The following is a 23459-nucleotide window of genomic DNA, read 5'->3' as shown; positions in this document are numbered from 1 at the left end:
AAGTTAAATGGTCTTTCTTGCAACAAACACTGCGTATGAAGGATTTTGACGAGCTTTGGCGAAAGCATGTCGACCGCTTTACTAAGCGAGGAAGTGTCGGGGTTAAGGTCAATGATGACTTAGGTCAATTTTTCCAGACACTCAAGGGTCTCAGGCAAGGAGATCCGATGTCACCCATCTTATTTAATATTGTTGCTGATATGTTGGCACTTATGATTAAGCGAGACACCGAGAAGGATCTAGTAGGGGGACTTATTCCACATCTGGTAGATGGTGGGGTCTCCATTTTACAATATGCTGATGATACTATTCTCTTTATAGAACATGATCTGAACAAGGCTAGGAATTTGAAACTCATCCTTTGCCTTTTTGAGCAGCTATCTCGGTTGAAAATTAATTTTAATAAGAGTGAATTGTTTTGTTTTGGTGAAGCCAAAAACCAACAAGGCACTTACAATCAATTGTTTGGATGTGCAACTGGGAAGCTTCCTTTTACGTATTTAGGTATTCCCATTCATCATCGGAAATTATCAAACAAGGAATGGAGATGCATAGAGGAACGATTCGAAAAGAAATTAAGTTGCTGGAAGGGCAAGTTATTATCTTATGGAGGAAGGCTAGTTCTTGTTAATTCAGTTTTAACAAGTATGACTATGTTTCTCTTATCCTTTTTTGAAGTACCTGTAGGGGTACGGAAAATGTTGGATTTTTATCGATCCCGTTTCTTCTGGCAGAGTGATGAGAGTCGGACTAAATATAGGCTTACTAAATGGGATATTATTTGTAGGCCGAAAGATCAAGGAGGTTTAGGAATTGAAAATTTAGAAACCAAAAATAGATGTCTACTCAGCAAGTGGTTGTTTCGATTATCTAAGGAAACCGAAGGGATGTGGGTACAGATTCTGTCGAATAAGTACTTTCAGTCTAAAACCTTATCGCAGGTCACAGCTAAACCTACTGATTCACCCTTCTGGAAGGGTTTGATGCGGGTAAAAACTTCTTTCTTCAATAGAACTAAGTTCATACTGGGTAATGGTGAGTTGATTAGATTTTGGGAAGATTCCTGGCTAGGGAATAGCCCGCTAGCAATCCAATACCTGCGGCTGTACCATATTGCTCAACGTCGACAATCGTCCTTTGCCGCAATATTGCGTGAGATACCTCTAAACATTCAATTCCGTCATTCCTTAGCAGGTGATAGATGGACTAACTGATTGCATCTTGTCCGAAGGTTAATGGAGGTTAACCTCTCGGACAGACCTGATCGTATTCTTTGAAAGTTAACCTCCAGTGAAGTTTTTACGGTTAAATCTATGTATGTAGATCTCATAGAGTCGTCACCTATTCCTAAATCAAGGCATATCTGGAAGATCAAAGTTCTGCTTAGAATTAAGATATTTATGTGGTTTGTCCACAAAGAAATTATTCTTACGAAGGATAATCTTGCCAAGCGAAATTGGAATGGTAATCTTAGATGCAGCTTTTGTCCGAAGGAAGAAAATATACAACACCTCTTTCTAGATTGTTCTATGGCTAAACTGCTTTGGCGCTCACTTCACATTGCTTTTAACATCACTTCTCTTAATAGTATTCACTCGTTATTTGGGACGTGGTTAACGAGAGTGCATGTTCAAATTGCTAAACTTATTCGTATTGGAACCTGTGCTCTTCTATGTGCTCTTTGGAATAGCAGAAATGATTTAGTTTTTAACAGATTACGCAATATTCACTTTCTGCAGGTTATCTTCAGGCCTACCACACTGATCCGCACGTGGTCATTACTCACTCCTGTGGCAGCCAGGAAGCATTTGGATACTGGGTGTATCCGATGGGATATAGTAGCACAGGCTATCTTCAACCGGTTTGGATGGCGTCATATTAATAGAATAGGTGTATAGTCGTCTAGATCTTTACGTCTCCACCGGTTTGGGCGTATTTCTCGCCTTGTATCTTTTGGTTTTACCGCCTTATGGCTGCACTTTGACTTGTACTATGCCGGATTTTGGCTCTCTTTTATATATGGTTGTATGCATCACTCGATGCAGAGGCCGGGGCTAAGCCTCCTTTTCAAAAAAAATAAACTTAAATCAAAAAGTGAAGGTGCTATAGACCATTACTGCTAGTAGAAAAACAGTGGACAAAATATGAACCATCCTCAACATCAGCCACAACTCACTGCACAGCTAGATAACATACATGTAAATAAAAATAATACAAGACATAGCTACTAGCATTTCAGGCATCAAAACACAAGAGGAAGCCATAGCAATAGCAACCGTGTAGGAAGAGAGCTTATATAGTAACAAAACATATTCACTACAGGCAGTAAGAAACTACAACAACGATGTTCAAACTTCTGATAGATACTGCATCCAGTCATGCGATACATAATAAGACATTAGCGATGGGATTCGGTGTCTAATTTAGGCGCATTTTGCAGGTTCTAGCAACAAGTAAGCTTAACTAACACCTGACAGCCCAGGGTGAGTGACAACAGCTACCAAGTCACTACTTAGTTCTTCCCAGGACTAAGAGCATCTTTAGTAGAACCCTCAAACCCTTAAAACAAAAACCAGTTTTAAGGGTTGAGAATTGCACATTTTTGACACTTTTAAGGGCTGAAAAACAGGGGCAAAGACTAGAACCCTCAAATCCAACCCTCAAAATCGAAATACAGTCAGGACCGCGCGCGCCGGCTGCTGGAGCTCGCGCGCTGCTGCTGCGGCGGCGCCGCCGCGACGAGCTCCTTCTACGGCAGGGAGAGGGAAGGGGAGGGGCGGCTGGCGCGGCGGACGGGGCGGGCGCGGGGGGCGGGCGCGGCGGCGGCCGGGGCGGGCGGGGGTGCGGGGCGCGACGGCGTCCGGGGCGGGCGGGGCGCGACGGCGGCCTGGGCAGGCGCGGGGGCGCGACGGCGGCCGTGGCAGGCGCGGGGGCGCGACGGCGGCCTGGGCGGGCGCGGGGGCGCGACGGCCGGGGCGCGAAGGGAGCACGGGGGGAGGCGGGGCGGCGGCCGGAGCGCGGGGGGAGGCGGGGCGGCGGCGGCCGAGGCAACTTCCTCGCGTGGGCGGGAACCAACTACCTCCCGCGCGAGGTGGGAAGTGGAGTGCGGGTTGGGAGGAGAAACTCCTCCCAACCCTCACTTCTACAGGCTCAAAACTAGTTTGAGGCTTGGATCTCTAAAAATATTTATGGGTTTAAGGATTCTAGTCTACGCCGTTTTTCGGACGAAAACTGTAAAAAAACGGTTATTTTTAAGGATTTGGGGGTTTGAGGGTTCTACTAGAGATGCTCTAAGCACACAGACAGCGCTACATCGCACCGAATAGAATGTATGCATATTTGTTTGTTTGGGCATAGAAATCGAGTCCAAGGATCAGAAAGAAACAAATATCCCACTTTCATTTCTGTATACATTGGGTCTAATACACGGTAGTGTTAATTGTATGCACAATGCTGTGTGTTGCACATTGCTGCAGACAGTGGCAATGTGGAGAATACATGTCTCAGCACATTATACAACTAAGCTCATGTGTTTTTTCAGAGTACTACACAGTGGATGCACAACAGTTTCTGAAACTGTAACATTGCATTTCATTCTACACTCCACATTCATCCACAGCTAGCCTGCAATCGATATCACTCAGGGAAACATGAGGGAAAAACAGGCACTGGAAGAAAACTACAGTGATCCCAGGCATCAAAACTAATAAGCATCTTCCACATTCACTCACAGGTCCACACGTCGAGAACCTTCCTCCTCGCCCGCGAACGACTTGATACGGCCTTCTTCCGGCGGCGACGGGAGCCCAGCGCGTAGTTTGAGAGGCAGCCTCGAGATGATGAGCCTGGCCACGTTCTCTGCTGCGACGGCGCCCGTCTCCATGGCGCTCGCGGCGCTCTCAAAGGTGTTCACGTAGTACAGGTGCCTGCCGTCCAGTATGATCGGCGCGAAATCCTCTGGGGCCTGGTAGTGGGGGTAGGCAGGCCAGTCTATCCGGATGGTCTCCTTCCTTGTGCTGTTGTACATTGTGCATTGCCACAGATAAGATAACAGCTCTCTTTTTTTTGTGTAAAAAGATAAGAGCTTTCTAATGAAGAAGATATCATGCTGGCACCAAAATAGCCTAGCCATGGCTACTTTAACCACTACATAGGAAATTTGTTTATATCCAGGCTCTTACCTGAAGATCTGATCCAGCAAAGCATCCTCTAGCTTCGCACGTGAGAAAATTTTGTAAGTCATGTCATGTTCGCTGTGCTTCTTCCGAACTGAGATGCACGAGAAGGGGATATTAGGGAGCTCCATGGTTCCTATCAGCTCTGGAATGTCTGACGCTGAGCTCAGACCAAAGAATTTCTACATCAAAACATGACAGATAGCACAAGGTAAGTGGTTTCTCTTTCTCATGGCAACGAACCAAGACTGGACAAGTTTAGTGCCTCAAAACAACATGCTACAGGAAGGAACGAAGTGCAAACCAAACTTACAGGGTCCAAGAGGCCTCTAACGAAGGTTGTATGGGTATGCTGCATCTTCCTTGGTGGAATGGAGATTGGAGGGACAAACGTAATGTTCACCTCATCAAGAGGTGTTGCAACAACCGTCACCGTGCAATTGTACTCATGTCCTTTATTCGATTTCAGAACATAGTAATCTCCTGCATCAGAGATTGACTCTATGCCTTCTTGGAGATGAAGAGTGGCGTTCGAAGTCTTGAGCAATCCAGCAGCTAGCTGCCAGTTGCCTCCTTTGATAGACCACAATCCAGACTCGGAGCCAGCTAAAGACACAGCGCCTGCTAACCCACTTATGCTCGTGCTTTGTCCATAGTTGATCCTTGTTATTACCTATCAGGGACCAACAAGGGGGCATGACATCAGGAACGTAGTTATCAGCAGGAGAGTAAGGTTTCTTCAGAAGTTACTGAATAAAGATTTTCCAACTGTAATGGTATATGCTACATCTCAGTGGCGGCGTCAGCACGAAATAGCTGTGGGTTCAGCTACTGTATTTTTTGTTAAATGTCCTAATTTTTTGCATAAATATGCATAAAAGTAAAGTTTGTAATAAAAAAACCTGTGGGGTCAGCTGGCCCTACAGCTTCGTGGAATCGCCACTGCTACATCTTCCAGCCACACATCAGAAAATTAGTCATGATCAATGTACGATTTACAATATGGTTTGCTAGTAAGGTCTTCTGATAATACTCTTGAAGCCAAATAGATAGATATACAGGAAGGAATGGAAGGTGGATATTAACCGAAATGCGGTTTAACATATATAATTCTTCATTGGTCCTAGAGAAATGTACAACTCCTCTTTGGAAAGGGAATGCTACAGCCTATATTTAAGATAATAGTCTTGAAGCTAAATAGATATACAGGAAAAAAATTGGAGGTGGATATTAACTGAAATGTGGGTTAACAACTATTCCAGTAAACGCAACTATCGGAGCATAGAATAGGTCAGAAATATTGGTAATATAGAAAACCATGAGCTGTCAGTTTAGTTGAATGGAGGAAATAAGAAATAAATGGAACATACAGTGACAAGCTCTGATATAGTTTGAGTATTCAGCCCGGCATCAATGAGCTCCTCCTCTAGGGTCCTGCGAGTGAGCCCATAGAGGCCTGACCATTTGAGCATCTCCTCAACGTTGTCGAACACAGGCCGGGATTCGAACCCGTTGTAATAAAGCATAAACTTTTGCAACATTTCCTGCATAGCAATGTGTTAGTACTAATTCAATGCACTTTGCCATATGATTACTGAAACCTACAGAGCATGCTCATCATTTCATCTCAACTGAGAAAGAGGTAAAATGAAAAGCAGAGCTAATTTATACAGTAAAGGACGCAATCATGTCCACATAAAGATACCACTAAAACTACAAGTCAAACTACCAAGAATTGATTGCTGAGATCTCAAAGGGCCACAGTAATCAAGTTTAACTGAACCTGTACAACAAATTCCCAGAACAGATAATCCAATTTTCGAAACTCAAGTTTTTGCTAGAACCGATAATCACTAATGGAGTCGTAGTAGGAAGGGGGTGAACGAACCTGCACGAAGCTGTTCATCCTGAGCAGTGAGAAGCCATAGCGTTTAAGCAGCAGGAGCGAGTTGGCGAGGCCGTGGAGCTTGCGGCGGAGCCAGGAGCTGCCGGGCGGCGGGGGGCGGAGCGTCTTGAAGACGAAGCGGGCGCCGTCCCAGATCCCGAGCCAGTCCTCGTCGCCGTCGCCGCCGGTGTTGGCGGCGAGGCCGAGGAGGTCGGCGAAGCGGCGCACGTGGAGGTTGCGCGGGTGGATGACGGAGCCGCCGGCCTCGAAGACTTGGCCGGCGACGGTGACGGTGGCGAGGCGGCCGCCGACCCTGTCGCGGCGCTCGAAGACGCGGAGCTGCGGGAGCGGGTCGGACGAGGAGGAGGGGGCGGTGTAGTTGGTGAGGAAGAAGGCCGTGGAGGCGCCCGAGATGCCGCTGCCGACGATGCAGATGTCCTCGGCGGCGGCCTGCGGGGAGGGGGGATGCACGAGGAGGAGGAGGAGGGAGAGGAAGAGGGGCGGCGGCATCGCGGAGGTCAACGGGTGGTGGTGGTGATTCGCCGCGCCGGAGCTGGTCGCCGTCGTTCGCTCTGTTCTTCTACGCGTGTGCTACACTTATTTTCCTGTTACAATTAAGAGTGTCAAAAATATATAAACCAGGTTCGATACGAACCATGACGGGTTTTTTTTTTTTAAAAGGAGGCCTCGCCCCGGCCTCTGCATCGAGTGATGCATACAGCCATTTTATTTAATACTTCCTCTGTCCCAAAATAACTGTCTTAACTTTATACTAGCTCTAGTACAAAATTGTACTAAGCTTAAGACACTTATTTTGGGACGGAGGGAGTAACTGAAAAGATCCGAAGTAGGTACAAAGTCGAAAAGTAAAGGGAAAATAAATTACAAGACGATGAACGCCTAAGCCGAATATCGGGATAGGAATAGTTGACTAATTCCCTATTCTATCAGCATGTCGCCATCCATATCGGCTGAAGATAGCCTGAGCTACCATCTTCCATCGGGCACACCCAGTAACCAAAGGCTCTCTGGTTTCCACATGAGTGAGTAAGGACCACATGCGGATCAATGCGGTAGCCCTGAAGATGACCTGCAAAAAGTTGATAGATTGTTGTCTGTTAAAAACTAGGTCATTTCTGCAATTCCATATAGCCCATAAAAGTGCAGAAGTTCCAACTCGAATTAACTTAGCGAACGAGATATTAACCCCGTCAAGACATGTCCCAAATAACATGTTAATGCTAGTCGGCGGGGTGATGTTAAAAGCTATATGGATTGAGCGTCATAATATTTTAGCCATAGGGCAGTCCAGAAAGTGGTGCTTGATAGTTTCATATGTCTGACAGAAGCTACATCTTCGATTTCCTTTCCAATTTCGCTTGGCCAAGTTATCCTTAGTTAAAACAACTCCTTTATGGACAAACCACAAAAAGATTTTTAACTTAAGGGGAACCTTAACGTTCCAAATATGTGAAGATTTTGGAATAACTGAACTGTCAATAACATGGTCATACATTGATTTCACGGTAAACGTCCCATTGGAGGTCAGTTTCCAAACAATCCTATCCGGATCATCAGAAAGACTAACATCCATTAGCCTTCTGACTAGATGTAGCCATCTGACCCATCTATTTCCTACCAAGGATGTGCGAAACTGAATGTTGAGAGGCGTCTCACGAAACACTGCCGCAACAGTCGTCTGTCTGCGTTGGGCAATGTGATACATCTGCGGATATTGAAGGGCCAGAGGCTCGTCACCTAGCCAGATATCCTCCCAGAATCTAGTAGCTTCACCATTACCGATGATGAATTTAGTCCTGTTAAAAAAGGTTGTTTTTGTCTTCATGAGACCCTTCCAAAAAGGTGAATCTCCAGGTCTCACAGTGACCTGAGCTAAGGTTTTTTGCTGTAGATACTTGTTCTTCAGAATTTGTATCCACATACCTTCTGATTCCACAGATAGCCTGAAAAGCCACTTGCTGAGCAGACACATGTTCTTAACCTCTAAGTTTTCAATCCCTAACCCTCCCTGATCTTTGGGTCTACAAATAATATCCCATCGAGCCAGCCTATATTTGGTCTTGACCTCATCACTCTACCAGAAAAATCTTGATCGGTAAAAATCCAACCTTTTGCGCACCCCAACTGGTACTTCGAAAAAGGATAGAAGGAACATTGGCATACTTGCCAACACTGAGTTAACTAAGACCAATCGTCCTCCGTAGGATAATAGCTTGCCCTTCCAGCAGCTCAATTTTTTCTCAAACCGATCCTCGATGCACTTCCATTCCTTAATGGATAATTTTCGGTGATGAATAGGGATCCCTAAGTACGTAAACGGTAGCGAACCACTCTCGCAACCAAATAGTTGATTATAAGTGAGTTGTTCTTGTTTTGCGTCTCCAAAGCAAAAGAGTTCACTTTTAAAGAAGTTAATTTTCAGCCCAGATAGCTGTTCGAATAAGCATAATATTAACTTCATGTTTCTGGCTTTGTTGAGATCGTGTTCCATGAAAAAGATTGTGTCATCCGCATATTGTAGGATGGAAACACCCCCATATACTAGATGTGGCACTAGTCCCCCTACTAACCCTTTTTCATTAGCCCTCCTGATCATGAGCGCTAACATATCTGCTACGATGTTAAATAAAATAGGTGACATAGGATCTCCCTGCCTAAGACCCTTTAGTGGCTGAAAGAAATGACCTACATCATCATTCACTTTAATACCGACACTATCCTTTTGTATAAAACGATCGATATGCTTTCGCCAAATCTCGCAAAACCCCTTCATGCGCAGAGTTTGTTGCAAGAAAGACCATTTGACTTTGTCGTAAGCCTTTTCGAAGTCTACCTTAAATAGGACTCCGTTAAGCTTCTTGGAATGTAATTCGTGAAGGGTTTCATGGAGAACAACCACCCCTTCGAGAATATTCCGACCAGGCATAAAAGTCGTCTGCGAAGATTGCACCACAGAATGTGCCATCTTAGTTAACCTATCTGTCCCCACCTTTGTGAAAATTTTGAAGCTAACATTAAGCAGACATATGGGGCGAAATTGTTCAATACGCGAAGCACCCTCTTTTTTTGGTAGCAACGTGATCGTACCAAAATTAAGATGAAAGAGTTGTAAGTGCCCGGAGAACAAATCGTGAAACATTGCCATGAGACCTTTCTTAATAATATGCCAACATCTCTTATAAAACTCAGCCGGGAACCCATCTGGCCCCGGTGCTTTACCGTTTTTCATACCCTGAATCGTCTGTAGCACCTCTTTCTCTAGGAATGGAGCGGATAAACACTCATTATCGGCCTGTCCGATCTGAGGAATATCCGCGGTCTGATGCTCGTCCATAGACACAAAACTATGAGTCGGAGCACCAAACAACCTTTTATAATAGTTTGTGATGTACAACTTTAGATTCTCATGACCTACTATTGTACCCTCATCTTGCTCAAGTTGTATAATCCTCTTTTTCCGATGTTTGCCGTTTGCAATCAAATGGAAAAATTTAGTGTTATCATCCCCCTGGACAATTGCCCTAACTTTTGCTCTGACAGCCCATTTCATTTCCTCTTCTCGAAGAAGGATTCGAACTCTTTGTTCAGCCTCGTACTTTAAGGCCCTCTCTTGTTCATCCAGCATGCGAGTTTCTGTCTGACGATCTAGAGTATCTATAAGTTTGAGCAGCCTATCTTGCTCATCTCGATAGACCCCAGATATATTCTTAGCCCAACCTCTCAAGAATTGTCTAAGATGTCGTATTTTATTTTGCCAGACATCAACAGTAGAGTTCCCACCCGCATACTTGTTCCATTCCCTAGAAATCATGTCGACAAACCCCTCACGTGTGAACCAGCTTGATTCAAAAGAGAAAGCATCACTTTTCCCTTTGTGAGTGGCCTGGCCAGAATCTAGTAGGAGAGGGGTATGGTTAGATATCGCCCTTTGAAGTGTACATATTGTGACTAGCGGGAACTTCTGTTCCCAGTCAACACGCGTAAGTACCCTGTCCAATTTTTCAAAAGTTTGATTAGGTAGAGAATTGGCCCAAGTATATTTCCTACCTGAGAGATCGATCTCCCGTAGGTTGAGACTCTCTATAATTGTGTTGAACATAAAAGGCCATCTGCCATCAAAGTTATCATTGTTCTTCTCATCAGCTCTCCTGATGATATTAAAATCACCACCTACCACTAGTGGTAAAGTGTCATCGCAAATTCGAACCAAATCAGCCAAAAAAGCTGGCTTTTGCTCTGTTTGTGTGGCCCCATAAACCGCAACCAGAGCCCATTGGAACCCATCTTCCTTGGTTCTAATTCGAAATTTGACCGAGAACTCCCCAAGCACTACTTCTCGAACTTGAAGTGTATGACACCGGACACCAAGTAAGATCCCTCCAGATCTTCGTCTTGGGGGGAGACAATGCCAATCAAATTCAACACCTCCCGAAAGAGAGTTTAGAAATTGCGATGTAAAATTATCCCGACCCGTCTCCATCAACGCGATGAAGTCAAGACTATGATGTAACGTAGTTTCTGCAAGGAACCGGATTTTAGCCAAGTCTCTCAGACCTCTGCTGTTCCAAAACATTCCTTTCATATTTCATCATGGAATTTTTTAGCAGTCTTGAATCTAGCACTCCTACGAATTGCAGAGACAGTATAGACCCTCCTTTTATAAGTGCGTTTTGGCTTTTCAGAAACATACTCCTGGTCCATATAACCAGTCGTATTTTCGGCACCCTCATGTAGTGTAGCCTTGGGCTGCTGATCTATCTGCAAGCCCTCCTGAGACTCCTCTCTATCCTCAGGTGAGACTAAATTATCACATAGTAAATTCAGACCTCCCATGTTAGATATTGCCTCATCATTCATTGGTTTAATGGCAGCTAGGGTTCAAATAATATCCAAAGCCCTATCAACTTCTAAGTCCAATAAGTCATTAATAGATTTGGAAATTTCTTTGCTAGTACTACCCAAGTTGACTCCCACAGAGGTGGCATTATCTATAATGTCTTGCGGTGAAAAATGAAGAATAGAATGCTCAGTATTAATGGACATACCTGTCGAATTCTGAACATCCTTCATTCTAGCCGCCCTCATAGCACGGCCAATCTGCAAGTCATCCACGTCCGGCTGGGCTTGTACCCGATTACTAGACCGTCTATCTGGACCCATCGGATCTGGAACTCCACCAAACGCTATGACTTCATCAACTGAGATTTCAACAGGCCGTGGCGCAGAAACTGTACGAGAATCAGCACCCTCTTCCAGTGCATGTCGAACTGTCCCAGTGAGAACACCATCTATGGCCAAACTCGCCTCTCCATTGTTGGCTTCCCCCAACGCTGCTCCCAGCTCGCCTCCAACGTCCGGTGCAGGCACGGTCATGCAAGCCTGTGCATCAACGTGCACCTGGCTGTCGACCACCGCATTGGAGCGCGCCGCAACATCGACCCGAATCTCTGCTGCATGGTCTACGCGCACCGCCATGCAGGATGCGTCGAGCTCATGTGGATCCCCACCCGTGCAAGCCCCAACGTCCATCATCTCAATCGCAGCATGCTGGTAGTGCACTGGTGCTGGTGCAGCCATACCGTCGGAGCTAGTGGCAACAGGTGGAAGGGCAACACCATGCACGGTAGTGGGAACCTCCCCAGCACCAACGTCATGCACGGTAGTGGGAACCTTCCCAGCACCTAACTCCCTCACTGGAGCATCTCCAACCGCGCTAAGACACCTCTCTGGATGAGCCTCCAAATCCAACTGCATACTCTCAGGTCGGTTACTAACAAGCTTTGCATCTGCCAGATATGCCTCCAAAGAAACCGGTTGCAACATATTAGTAGACTGCAGAATACCTATGTTGTTCCGAGGATTCTTTCCCGTGAACCTCGGAAGTCTCGCCTGTATGCCCGAAGACGTGTACAAGGACCGACCGACTTTTGCCGGCACAGATGCAGGTTTAAAAGATCCAAACCACAAATCCAGATCAGAAGCAGAAACCCCGTGATTTGTACCAGTGCCTGAGTGTTGCATATCCTGAGTGGGTTGTGCATTCTCCTGAGAAGAAAAAGTAGGCCCTGGCTGAAAAGAACTACCATTCTCCTTAGCACCATTTGCATCATCTCCATCGGTCATATTGGTATCTTTATCGATGACCGGTGAATCAAAAAGAGTAGGACTCTCTATTTCCAAATGGAGCGTGTATCACATCCCCTCAAAAGTCCAAATGACCTCATCTGGAATAATCTGAATATCTAGCACACTCACAAGCATCCTCGCGATACCTTTGGCTCTAGTGAACACCATATCCACCTCCTTTGTTTTACCAATAAGCGAACCCAAACTCCATACAACGGTAAAGTCATTCATAGCCCTGGTAGGAGCTCCTGCAAAGTGCACCCAAATCTGAGGTAGAGGAACGCCCTTCGGCTCCTCACTCTTCCAGGCATCAAACTCAAGAACACAGCTTGTGCTAGCCACTCTGCACATACCAAACTTCAGCAAGCGAGCTAAGTCCTCCTTGGTGGGAAAAACGACCTTGAAGACATTGTCTGAAATCAAAACCGGTTCCCACCGAAAAGTTGCTGAAACAAGTTCCTTAAGCTGTTGCACCACCTGCTCCACAGTCAAGATTCCCCGAGTCACCATCACCGTGCCCGTGAAACCAGCATCCGGTGTGTGAAGAGTTGCCGTTGCCGCCGGTGACTCGAAGAACATTAGTTCTTGACTGGATACGCCATAGATGGTCACAACCGACATACTCCCAACCGTAAGAGGACACTTAGCCTCACCATGCGTCGGCTTAAGGCAAATCAAACAGAGCTCAGCCTTGCACTCGGACACAAAGTGCCCCGCCTCACTGCAGCGATAACACACCATCTTCTCTTTCTTGCGTGCCCACTTGGAGGGCCTATCACCTCCCTCTCCTTTTGCAACCATAGGTGCTTGTTCAGGTATAACCGGGTCAGCCGCCACCTTCTCTGGAACAGTCGCCCTAACAGGATCATCTGCCGACGGCTCTTGAACAGGCAGATTAGGCCTTGGCTTCCTACCTCCACCTCTGCCCGCCCAATTCTGTCGAAAGCCCCCTCTCTTGTGATGAGGAGGTCCCGACGTCCCTGGCACAAAATTCCCCGGCGGTGCAGTGAAAGACTGGTTAGGTCCCTTGTTGGAAGCTGCATGCCCACAGCCGCCACCATAAGATGCTGGCCCGCGAAACTGGTCGTCTCCATAGGCGTTGCTGCCGTCACTGCCCCAACGACCGCGCTGCTGCGGCCGCTGATCTGCAGGTTCCCCAACCTGACCGGGAGCGCCGAGCTGTCGTCCTGCCTGCGCTGCACCCGGAGGGCGCGCCATCTGAGCAGCAGCAGGCTGCTTTGCAATGTTGGGGCGATCCCCCTGCCCAGAAGGTCGAGGCTGCGCAGTCGGTGGAGGTCTGGCATTGCCCCTGCCTGCCATGCTCACGACAATGGAAGGAGGAGGCGGCACCCGCACAGCTCGTCCAGAACCCAATGATGGGAAGCCACGGTGCTGGCGCAGAGGAACACTAGGTTCAGGTGCCCTCGTGCAGGCGGTAGAATTCCCGTGATGCAAATCTCCCGAAGCAGTCGATCGCTCTAGATTATCTGTCGTCGACTTAGCTGTCACCTGGGCCATATACCCAAAACAGACGCTGTCCGACTTGGACTTGTCGACATGGCTTTCCTCCTGGGCCTTATACCCAATAGAGTTAACTTTGGCAGATTCGAAAACGAACCTAGCAGCCTCCGTTACCGATTTTAAAAAAGCCTTCCTGTGATCAGATCGCGCAGAACTCGGCTTGGTCATCGCTGTCGGCACAATTTTCGGACCTGCCAAGTTTTTCTTCTTCCTTCCCTTGGCTAGGCACCATCTCGCCGCCGGGAAGAAATCAGAAAGCGTAATCGGTGCAAGCTGCACCGCTAGCAGGGGGCCAATCCATGGACGAACGGTGTGCTTCAACACAGCCTTCTTCGGGCCCCTAGCTATAGTTTTAACTTGTTGTCTGATGGAACCATTCTCGAAACGAACAACATTAGCTGCAGCAGTTGAACGATCAAATGCCTCGAAATCGATCTCTTCGATCTCGTCCTCCGATTCCTGATCTGCCAGGACCCAAAATCGCCCTCCAAACCGAGGAGAACTAGAAATAAGGTCAGTACTCACCTTGCCGTTGCGAAAACCCCCTTGATGAGCCTCCTGGAGATCTCTAACGATGAGCTTGAAGCCATCTATCTCCATGATTTGTCCGATCGTCGGAGTTTCCCCATCTTGCAAGTAACGACCTGCAAGAATATCATTATCTTCATCCCTAATGGTGATCCAGCGAGATACCTGATGGAGTTTGATGGATCCCGATCTCTGCACTCGCTCCTCGGAGGAGGTGTCTTCGAACGACACCGTCCAGCTCCGATGCGCATCCCTGCAGATCCCATTTTCTGAGATGAAAGACTCGCCGCTCAGCTGAACGGACTCCACTACGAGCGATCCATCGGTGGCCGGAGAGGTCCCTCCGATCGGCTCTCTGACGACCAAGGAGAGTGCCCCGTTGGCCGCCCCCGAGATCGCCCCTCCTTTCGACTCAGGAGCCATCCTCACCGTGCTGGCCACTTGGACCTTGGATTCTTCAGGGTAGTCTGCGCCGAGAAGAAGACCAGCTACGCAATGGACATCATACTCCGGATCGAACGATGACGGTAATACCTTGCTTGCACGTGCATTGCAACATGAAAACACAATACCGCATGACCCTAACACAACAACCATATCGGACACAAGACTCCGATAGATGTTACCGAGACGTCTCTTTATCTTGACATAAGATGAAGAAACTGTTTTTTCCATGCAAGATTTTGCCGAGGCATGCATGCATGGCTATCGCATGGTTTATTTTGCCTTCAATTTAGCCTTGTTGAGGTGTTCATTTGTAATATTAGTCTGACTCGTAGAAAAAAGATAGATCTTGTGCTATTGATTAAGATTGCATCTTAACAACAAATTTAAAAAAATATTTAGCAGGTAAAATAACATCATATTCATATTTTACATATTTTTCTTATTAAATTTCATATATAACATTTAAAAATATAGTTAAGGTTTAAAAGTAGGAAAACTATTAAAATCAGCCGGCTGATCCATCGAGCGCGTAAATCGCCTTGTCCTGACTACACGTGTCACAGCATGACCCCAACTGAAAGCACTTCTTATCTCTTTCCGTTTCCCCCTTTTTTCTACCTTAGTTCCTCACTACACATTTTTCTCCCAGCAGCAATCCAGCTCCTTCCACCTCGCCACGTGCTCCCTCCTTCTTGTCTTCACGACGTGCTGCAAGCCCGGAGCGGCGGAGTTGGGAGCATGGATGACGGAGTTGTGAGCGCGTGATCTCATCGAAGCTGCAACAAATAGGAGCACCACCGAGCCACACAACGCTCCTGGGGAGCTGCAATGGAGATCGTCAAGGGCGTCCATTTATGCTGCGATGAAGCTACGACGTGTCGTTGGTGGTGCGCTGCAGCTGCAATGAAGCATCGCAGCTGTGGCGACCGGTTTTCCGGAAAACAATTTTCAGAAAACAAGCCGTTATGTTCACCAGCCCGAGAACTACTGTTAGCTAGTGAACATTCACTTGATACAGAAATTCCAAGAAAAATACAAGGTTTTGGTTACAAGACCATAAAGGTCCACTGGTTTGGGCAAAACTCTGGGGCTGACGATGGAAGCGACTCGAGGAATCTCCAGTACCCATGGGACTCCATTTCCACAGGAACAGCTGACCTGGATAAATTCCTATCTCACAAGGCTGCTATCCTCGATTCCTAGATCTCCGGGTTGACGACACCGTGCTCCTTTCCGATGAAATCTGGCCAAGACAATAGCCAGGGATAAGCTAATGAGTACTTTGAATATACTCGCAAACATCAAGAAAACGGGTAACTTAAAGGGAAACACTTTGTATCTATAGTCTGACAAGACTTCGGTGTCAGACCACTCGAATGTCATTGATATATTCTAGATCTGGCGGACGAGAGTAGACCGGCTTTTGTAAATACGGAAATAAAAAATTTAGGTATGTAACATTTGGGCAGGATTTCACTCCTAATCACATGTTTCCAATCAGGCTCGTAACCCTGAGCTCAACCCAGCTCGCTCGCCTCGTCATATCCCCTTTTCGCTCCACCCCACCACTCCTCCTTCTTTCCTTCTCGACTAGCCGGCCGGCTCCGCCCTCACGCCACCCCTTCTCCTCCTTCTCTTCTCGTCATCGAACAACCTAGACACCCCAATCCTACACTCCACCGATGCTTTCCCCGGGCGAGCTCGATGGTGCACCATCCTGACAATAGAGATTTGAGCCCTCCCTCCTCCATGGCGATTCATGGATCAAAAGTTACAAATCAGCTGCCGAAGTAGCACCGACCGGCCAGAGAACCAGTAGTGGATTGCAACCCTCCCCATCCCACCCCACATTCGACGTGCCCATCTCGAAATCGAGATATTGCACTTCTTCCATCACCCTTGATTTGATTTTTTATTTTATTTTTGCAATGCAATTTCGTTTATAATTCATCCTGCAACTGACTACTCACTGTAATTCATGTTCATCGTCGGCCTTGTATTCATCAAGTTCATGTGTTAGGTCATCATGTGTTGATGAAGTTCTTACATAATTCGATCATCCATAGCTATTTACGCATTAATCGTGCTATTCTGTAGTTTAAATAGTCGGTGCTTCCAATGAATATGACAAATCTTGTGAAAGTTTTCCTTCATTACTTCCTGTATACAGAGATTCCAAAAATTTGTATCTTCATTTGACGGTAGATCTTTTTTTGTTTTATGTTTCAAATTTTGATGCTTCCACCTTGCACTAATAATGTAACCTTTTCATTATTTCCTAGCTTCATACATGCGTGCTTCAACATTGTACTCATTTTGCTACGGTCATCTATAAATATGCTTCCATGCCTTCATCTCATAATGGTCTATTCGAAAAATATGTATCCACATTTAGTGGCAAATCCATTTTTGTTTTATGTTTCAGAATTTCATGCTTTTGTGCCTTCATCTCATAATGGTCTATTCCAAAAATATGTATCCACAGTTAACAACAAATCCTTTTTGTTTCATATTTTAGAATTTTATGCTTCCATCTAACACTAATAATGAACCCTTTGCCAATTTGTATGCATCCAATTAAGACGAGTCGTTGATATGGCAAGAATTTAATTCTTCAAAACATCCATGCTTCTAACGTGTACTACATATGCTTCTTTGCAGTGGTGGAGCTTCATGGGGCCAACCTAGGCAATGCCCCCCAGCTCGCTAGATATCATGTGTATATAGCTTAATATTAGGCCTACCTTTTCACCAAAAATCAACCCAAATCAATTATGGTTGACCCCCGAGCCCATGCCCGCCAAAGATTTCGGCTCCAGCTCCGCCACTACTTCGTTGGTCTATATAGTTTGTGGCCATAAAAACTTTTGCTTCCTGTTTTTCCTGATGTTGTTCTCACTATCAGTACTTGGGTGGAGAGACTGCTATTGCAACTCATCTCATGTGCCTATCCAGTGTAGTGTGTAACCTGACAAAACCATAAATTAATTCAGATGAAATTTGTTTTGTTAATGATAGAGTGATGCACCCACACATTAGTGGCAAGCTTTGGTCATTTGCAATTTCACAAATTTATGCTTCCACAACATATAAGTTATGTCGACATTGCATTAAAAAAATTGCTTCCATGCTTCTTATGTAACTTTAGTATGCTTCTTTGTTGCATAGGGTTTGTGGCTTGTTGACCATGCTTCTATAATTTTTCTATATGTTACTGTTCAGACCGTTGTTTTGTATATGAACCACTACCCTAATGGTTCCTAAGTTTCTCATATTTATTGAACCTGTTGCATGTCACCACCTTGGTGAGTTTTCTAAGTGAGTACACTCAGGTTCCACGCTAGCTTCATCATTGTGCTATCTGATGGTTTACTTTTCCTTTTTAATTCACATTCTATTCGAAGGTTATTAGCAGACACATAATTTACCAAGCTACTGGACTTGCATTGCTTGTTCATACTTCTTCGTTCTCTCAAATGTGCTTCCAGTAGAGAGATGTTATCTGTCAGGTGCGTCATTTTGTGAAATCAATCTTGTATGCTTTCCGGTGCATCTACAATATGAGATAGCATAAAATTATTGCCTCCTCTAACCCAAGCCACCTTGGTTTCTCCCATGTGCTTTTGATGTACAAATGTCTTATGGCACCAGATCAATGTTTCTTTAGTTTGTGTATGTATTTCTGTGGTACAAAAATTCTGCAATAAATTATGGCATGATCGCTTCATTTGTCATATATATGTAACCAATACATGTCTCTTGTGTGCATTCTTTTTCCAGAAATAATTCACATATGTACACATATAATATTGTAATATGTGATTTCTTGTAATAATAAGAGGGAATTTAGGGTGTATTGTGCTTGCTTTTCATTTTTGTACTCGTATGAATTCTTAGGGTTCTGTTCACATATCCACTTAATGTAATTATGCCTTGACATTTTTCATGTATGTATCTATGTAAATTAACTTTTGCTTCAATCATTTCTAGCATGCACTTCTTTTCTAGTACATGCATTTTGCTTCAGTCATTTCATCTATATGAGCTTCAACCATTCACAAATGTTGCTTCTTTCAACTGACTTATGTTTCGACTAATACTAGTGTGTGCTTCATTGTTTCTTACAGATAGTTTGCTCCATCAGATTCAGGCCATGCTTCTTTGTTTCTCGCACATACTATTGACACTCCAATAGCATCTTGTCCGCCTGGAGCCTAGTACCTATCTTTGGATGCCTTATTGGTGACGAGGAGCTAGCTCGGCGTAAGCTGTGAAGCGCATCCATGATCAGCCCTTCAACATGCTTGCACTGTCTTCTATGGGGAAATGATAGTGTTATTGTAATAGTCTTTTGCTCATTATTTGTGTGCAAGAGGGTCTAAATTGTAGGTCATATCAAATGAGTTTGTATCAATTCTGTGTTTCTTGTTGTGTTTCCGCATGATTGTTTTTGCGAAGCAAATGTTCGATGAGAAGGAATAAAGGAAATTTGTTTCCGATGCACCAAATTGTTGGCACACACCAAAATTATTGGTCTCAAAAGATGTTTCCATCATGCAAACCTGAGAATATATGTTTCTACTATGTTAGAAAAGTGGTGCTTCCATCTATCATGAAGAATGCTTCTTCTGCCAGAAAACGTGTTTCCATTGTTAAAAATAGATCTTACAAAATAAACCATAATTAGTTTAAGAGATTCTTTGGTAGGCAAAATCAGAATTTACCAAAAGTATTTTCAGAACTGCTAGATTTTCTTACAAAGAGGAGTTCATGGCATGATTCTAGGAAATTAATTACTAGGAAGCAGCAAAACTTAGGCTGGTCACAATGTGGAGTAACATAAGGTAGGAACCTACACACTTTTCTAGACTATGTTCCTACCTCCATAATGGGGAGTAACATATATGTAGTGTCATGCAACAATGCATTTATTAGGCTATAGACTCATTGTTTGTTGGAGTGTGTGATGTTCCGGTAACTTAGCTAGTTACCACAAGCACCTCTCTCTTCATTAAATATGTGTCACATAAGCAAAGTTGTATTGGAGTGTGTGATGTTACTGCTAAGTTCCTCCTCATTGTGACCAACCTTATGGGATTACAGTACCACCAAAGCAGGCTTTTAATGCACCACATGCGGGCTTGGGTAACAGATCCGCCGATTAATCCTACGGCCACGTACTAGTTAATCCTACTGACGACGTACTACTCTGATAGGAGCCAAACAACACTAGTCCGATGTCTAGCGGCTCCCAGAAAGCAGGTGGGATGCATTGCTGAAATCATTTAATAACTTAGTCATGCCACAAAATCAATTCACATACGCATTCCTACGGTAGATTCACTCCTACCAATAATTTATAAGCAAGCGAGACAAAGTATAATTAATTATGAGCTTGTCGATCGGGCGTCTAAGGCGATACCATAGAAGGATGAGCAATACAAGCCACAGTCGGGTGTCTGAATGACACCACAGAAGGGGTTTATATGAGAGTAATAACAGTTGCCACCATCGGGCATTTGAGCAACACCACATACAGGGCATGATAAAAATGAATACTTGCCATACTCGGGCGTCTTAGCGACATCACAAGAAGGGCATAATAAAAATAATAACTCGCCATAGTCGGGCATTTGAGCGACACCACATAAAGGGCTTATATGAAAGTAATAATAATAATGATGAATATCCAGGAGCTAGAACCGTCCCGGGGATATTCAACAATCATAATCATAAGGGTTAGTCCACGGTAAAATAATAATCATAACCATTCACCATATACCACGATGATTAGTCCACCTCAAGATATAATAATAATAGAGGATGTCATCCTGTTTTAATTTAATTCCTTCGAAGACCGACACTTGACTAGTCAACTAGTCGTGCTTGACCGTGGATACGGCTACTCGAATAGTTTTGACTCTGCATAGGGTGTACTCTTTACCCACAACCCACGGGTTTCAATAGTCACTCGGACTAATCCTGCGTACGGTATCACATAAGTAAACACTCAGAACTAGCACACACCCATTTTTCCACCGTGAAGACCTGACTCACCAGGACTATGTTGTCATGGAAAAACCATAAGACGGGGAGGCTCCAACCTCGACTAGCAAGGGATCGAATTTATACCGCGCGCTACAAGGGAAGGGACATTCCCTCTCGGTCCCAGACCGGAACACCTATGCCCCCTGACCGGATGACTGGATTTAGTCCGATGCCCCGGATACCTTCATCCCGTCCCCTCTACTTGGTGTGTACCTGGTAATAGGCTTACGACCTACTAAACCGTATTCCCTTTCGGGAAGACCTATGGTAGCACGAAGGGTAAGGTGACATACTCACAATACCTGATCTACAGTCGACTCAAGAGGCTGCGGCGGGGCGAAGGAGGAGGCAGGCGGGGCGAGGGAGGTGGCGGGCGGGACGACGGAGGCAGCAGCCGGGGCGGGCTGAGGGTGGACGACGTGCTCTCCAGCACGCCGCCTCTTGGCACCGACATGGATGGCGGCCACCACCGACGCCACCTGCGCCTGGCTCGGGACAACCGGCTGCTGGGTCGACGCGGGCGTCGCCGAGGCTGGGGCCGGGGGCGGGGCGACGGGCGGAGGGAGGGAGGAGGCGGGCGAGGCGAGGGAGGAGGCGAGCGGGGCCTCCATGGCGCGTGGCGACCGACGACGACGAGGAGGCGGGCGCCGGGAGGTGGGGACGCGGGGAAATTTCCCTCCCGCGCGTTGACCGGGAGGAGTGCGGGCTGGGGGTGGGTTCCCCTCTCGAATCCTCACTTTTAGAGATTGGGAGGTTAACCCGGGGTCCAATCCTCAAAAACAATTAGGGGTTTAGGCGCTCTATATTTTGCCTTTTTTCGTTTCAACCCGTAAAAAACGGTTAATTTTAAGGATTTAAGGATTTAAGGGCACTACCAGTGACGCTCTAAAGTCTGGCTCGCCACGACTCCCTCCCCAAAAATTGCATGTTCGATCCCCTTCCTCCTCCTCCTAGCACCCCGACATGGAAACCTAGCTCCCTGCCGCCGCTACCCCTGCTGTCAGATCTCGCCATCTCCTCGTTGCCCTCCTCGCCATCTCCTCACCCCCTCCTCGCCATGTCCTCGTCCCCCTCCTCAAGGCGGCTGCGACCTCTCCATCTCCTCGTCCCCCTCCTCTAGACGGCTGCGACCTCGGCCTCCAGCGGCTGAGATCAACACGGTCTCGTCCTCGTCCCCGGCAGCTTGGATTCATCGTGAGCAAGGGCTGCATCCAGGCCCACGTCATATCCAGCAAGGTGAGATCCATATCCCCTCTGTACCCTTGTTCCTCTATATGTTCTTGATTCATATCCCTGATTAGGTCTGTGTGTTCTTGATTCCAGAAAGGATTGGTGTGTTCTTGATTCCAAAAAGGATTAGTGTGTTCTAGATTCTAGAAAGGATTAGTTCTACATTTCCACAATTCCAGCAAGGATTAGTAGTGAAAGTAGATACAAAAGAAATTATGTGCAGATACAAAAGATCCCTGGCATTTTGTACAAACAAAGGATTAGTTCTATGAATGACCATCTCTATCTTGTACTGAAATCCATCAGTGTTACAATCTGCTTGTTGTGGAGTTTAGGGATAAGCAACACTAGCTAGGAGCAGCACTTAAGACTTGATGAGTAGCAGTACCACGTTCACACCATTACGTTAGATGTTGATTAATTCTGGATATTAGATTGACAAGGAGAAACATGGTAGCATGGCTGGGGAAGAAGGTAGACACAGAGGTCAAAAAAACGGGGGAATGTGGTTTGATGGTGGCGTCGTTTTTGGCAGTGGAGGATCAAATAAACGGGGGGATGTGGTTAATTATTATTTACTACTAGTAAGTAGCGCATGCTTTGCATGCTTAGAATCAGTTACATCTCAATGTTAAAATTCAGGACATTTCAAAACTTCATTATTGATTATCACAATGTTGCAAACTTATTTAGTTTTCTTCTGATATGCCATGCAATAAAGGAATCCAATAAGTCAACCGTTGAGATATATATGAGTTATTACATTGTAAAAAGAACAATTATCTGACTATAAATTTTATTTATTGAATTTAAAATTAAAAAAAAGGTACATACACAGGTCTGTAGAAGATAAGTCTGTACAGATCAAATTCCATATTAATTTTTTCATTCTGGTATATTTCCTCTGAATTATGATCCATTTCAGCGACAACTAATATGGGTCAAAGGGGTATACGTATTGTTTTCCTGTATGAAGTTTTCTTATATACAACAAAAGTGTTTTTCGCGAGGTACCCTGCACTATAGCCAACCCTAAGAATTCTCCCAAAGCATTTCCTAAAAAAACTCTCCCAAAACATCACCTTGCTCCTCGCTAATGTGATTTGCACACAGCCGGCGGGCGCTCCTGTCCATGCAAATGCTCGGCTCGGCCTGCTACACACAGATGCAGAACAGTAGCAAGCACGTGGACTTTTTCTAAATTGGTAATCTGTAGATGGTTCTGGAAAACAGCAGAATCTTCATTGCTACTTTATCTAGTACTGTAGATGCGAATCCCACCATTTTGAACCATAGGATGGACTATATCAACGGTTCACATTCATTCCGAGTCTTGAGATTGAAAACTTAAAAACTGATACACTATATAGTTGTATAGATATAGATTTGTACTAGAGTAGCTTTGTTGATTCTTTTTCAATCTAGTAGTGCAACTTCAGTTTTCAATGTGGACAACATACACGTTGTTGATCTGGAGG

The 23459-nt window shown here is 45.5% G+C and overlaps 1 protein-coding gene across 1 annotated transcript; it reads right to left on the bottom strand.

Annotated features, from left to right (window-relative positions):
• Nucleotides 1-3488: 3488 nt before the first annotated feature.
• LOC123428509 (farnesylcysteine lyase) lies at nt 3489-6687 on the bottom strand. The gene is made up of 5 exons (XM_045112730.1): nt 6064-6687; nt 5546-5719; nt 4489-4848; nt 4182-4357; nt 3489-4016 (listed from the first exon to the last, which is right to left on the bottom strand). Exons 1-5 carry the CDS (start codon nt 6568-6570, stop codon nt 3728-3730), a joined length of 1506 nt encoding a protein of 501 aa, XP_044968665.1. The 5' UTR covers nt 6571-6687; the 3' UTR covers nt 3489-3727.
• Nucleotides 6688-23459: the final 16772 nt, after the last annotated feature.

Source organism: Hordeum vulgare, chromosome 2H (assembly GCF_904849725.1).
Source record: "Hordeum vulgare subsp. vulgare chromosome 2H, MorexV3_pseudomolecules_assembly, whole genome shotgun sequence".
NCBI lineage: Eukaryota > Viridiplantae > Streptophyta > Magnoliopsida > Poales > Poaceae > Hordeum > Hordeum vulgare.
Note: the sequence above shows the minus strand (reverse complement) of the source record. Positions and strands in the feature narration are given on the sequence as shown.

Coding starts and splice junctions, on each gene's coding strand:
- LOC123428509 (XM_045112730.1), bottom strand. CDS start 6,570: ATGCCGCCGCCCCTCTTCCTCTCCCTCCTCCTCCTCCTCGTGCATCCC. Junction 4,849..5,545: donor CTATATCAGAGCTTGTCACT/GTATGTTCCATT, acceptor GGTCCCTGATAG/GTAATAACAAGGATCAACTA. Junction 4,358..4,488: donor TTAGAGGCCTCTTGGACCCT/GTAAGTTTGGTT, acceptor GTTTTGATGTAG/AAATTCTTTGGTCTGAGCTC.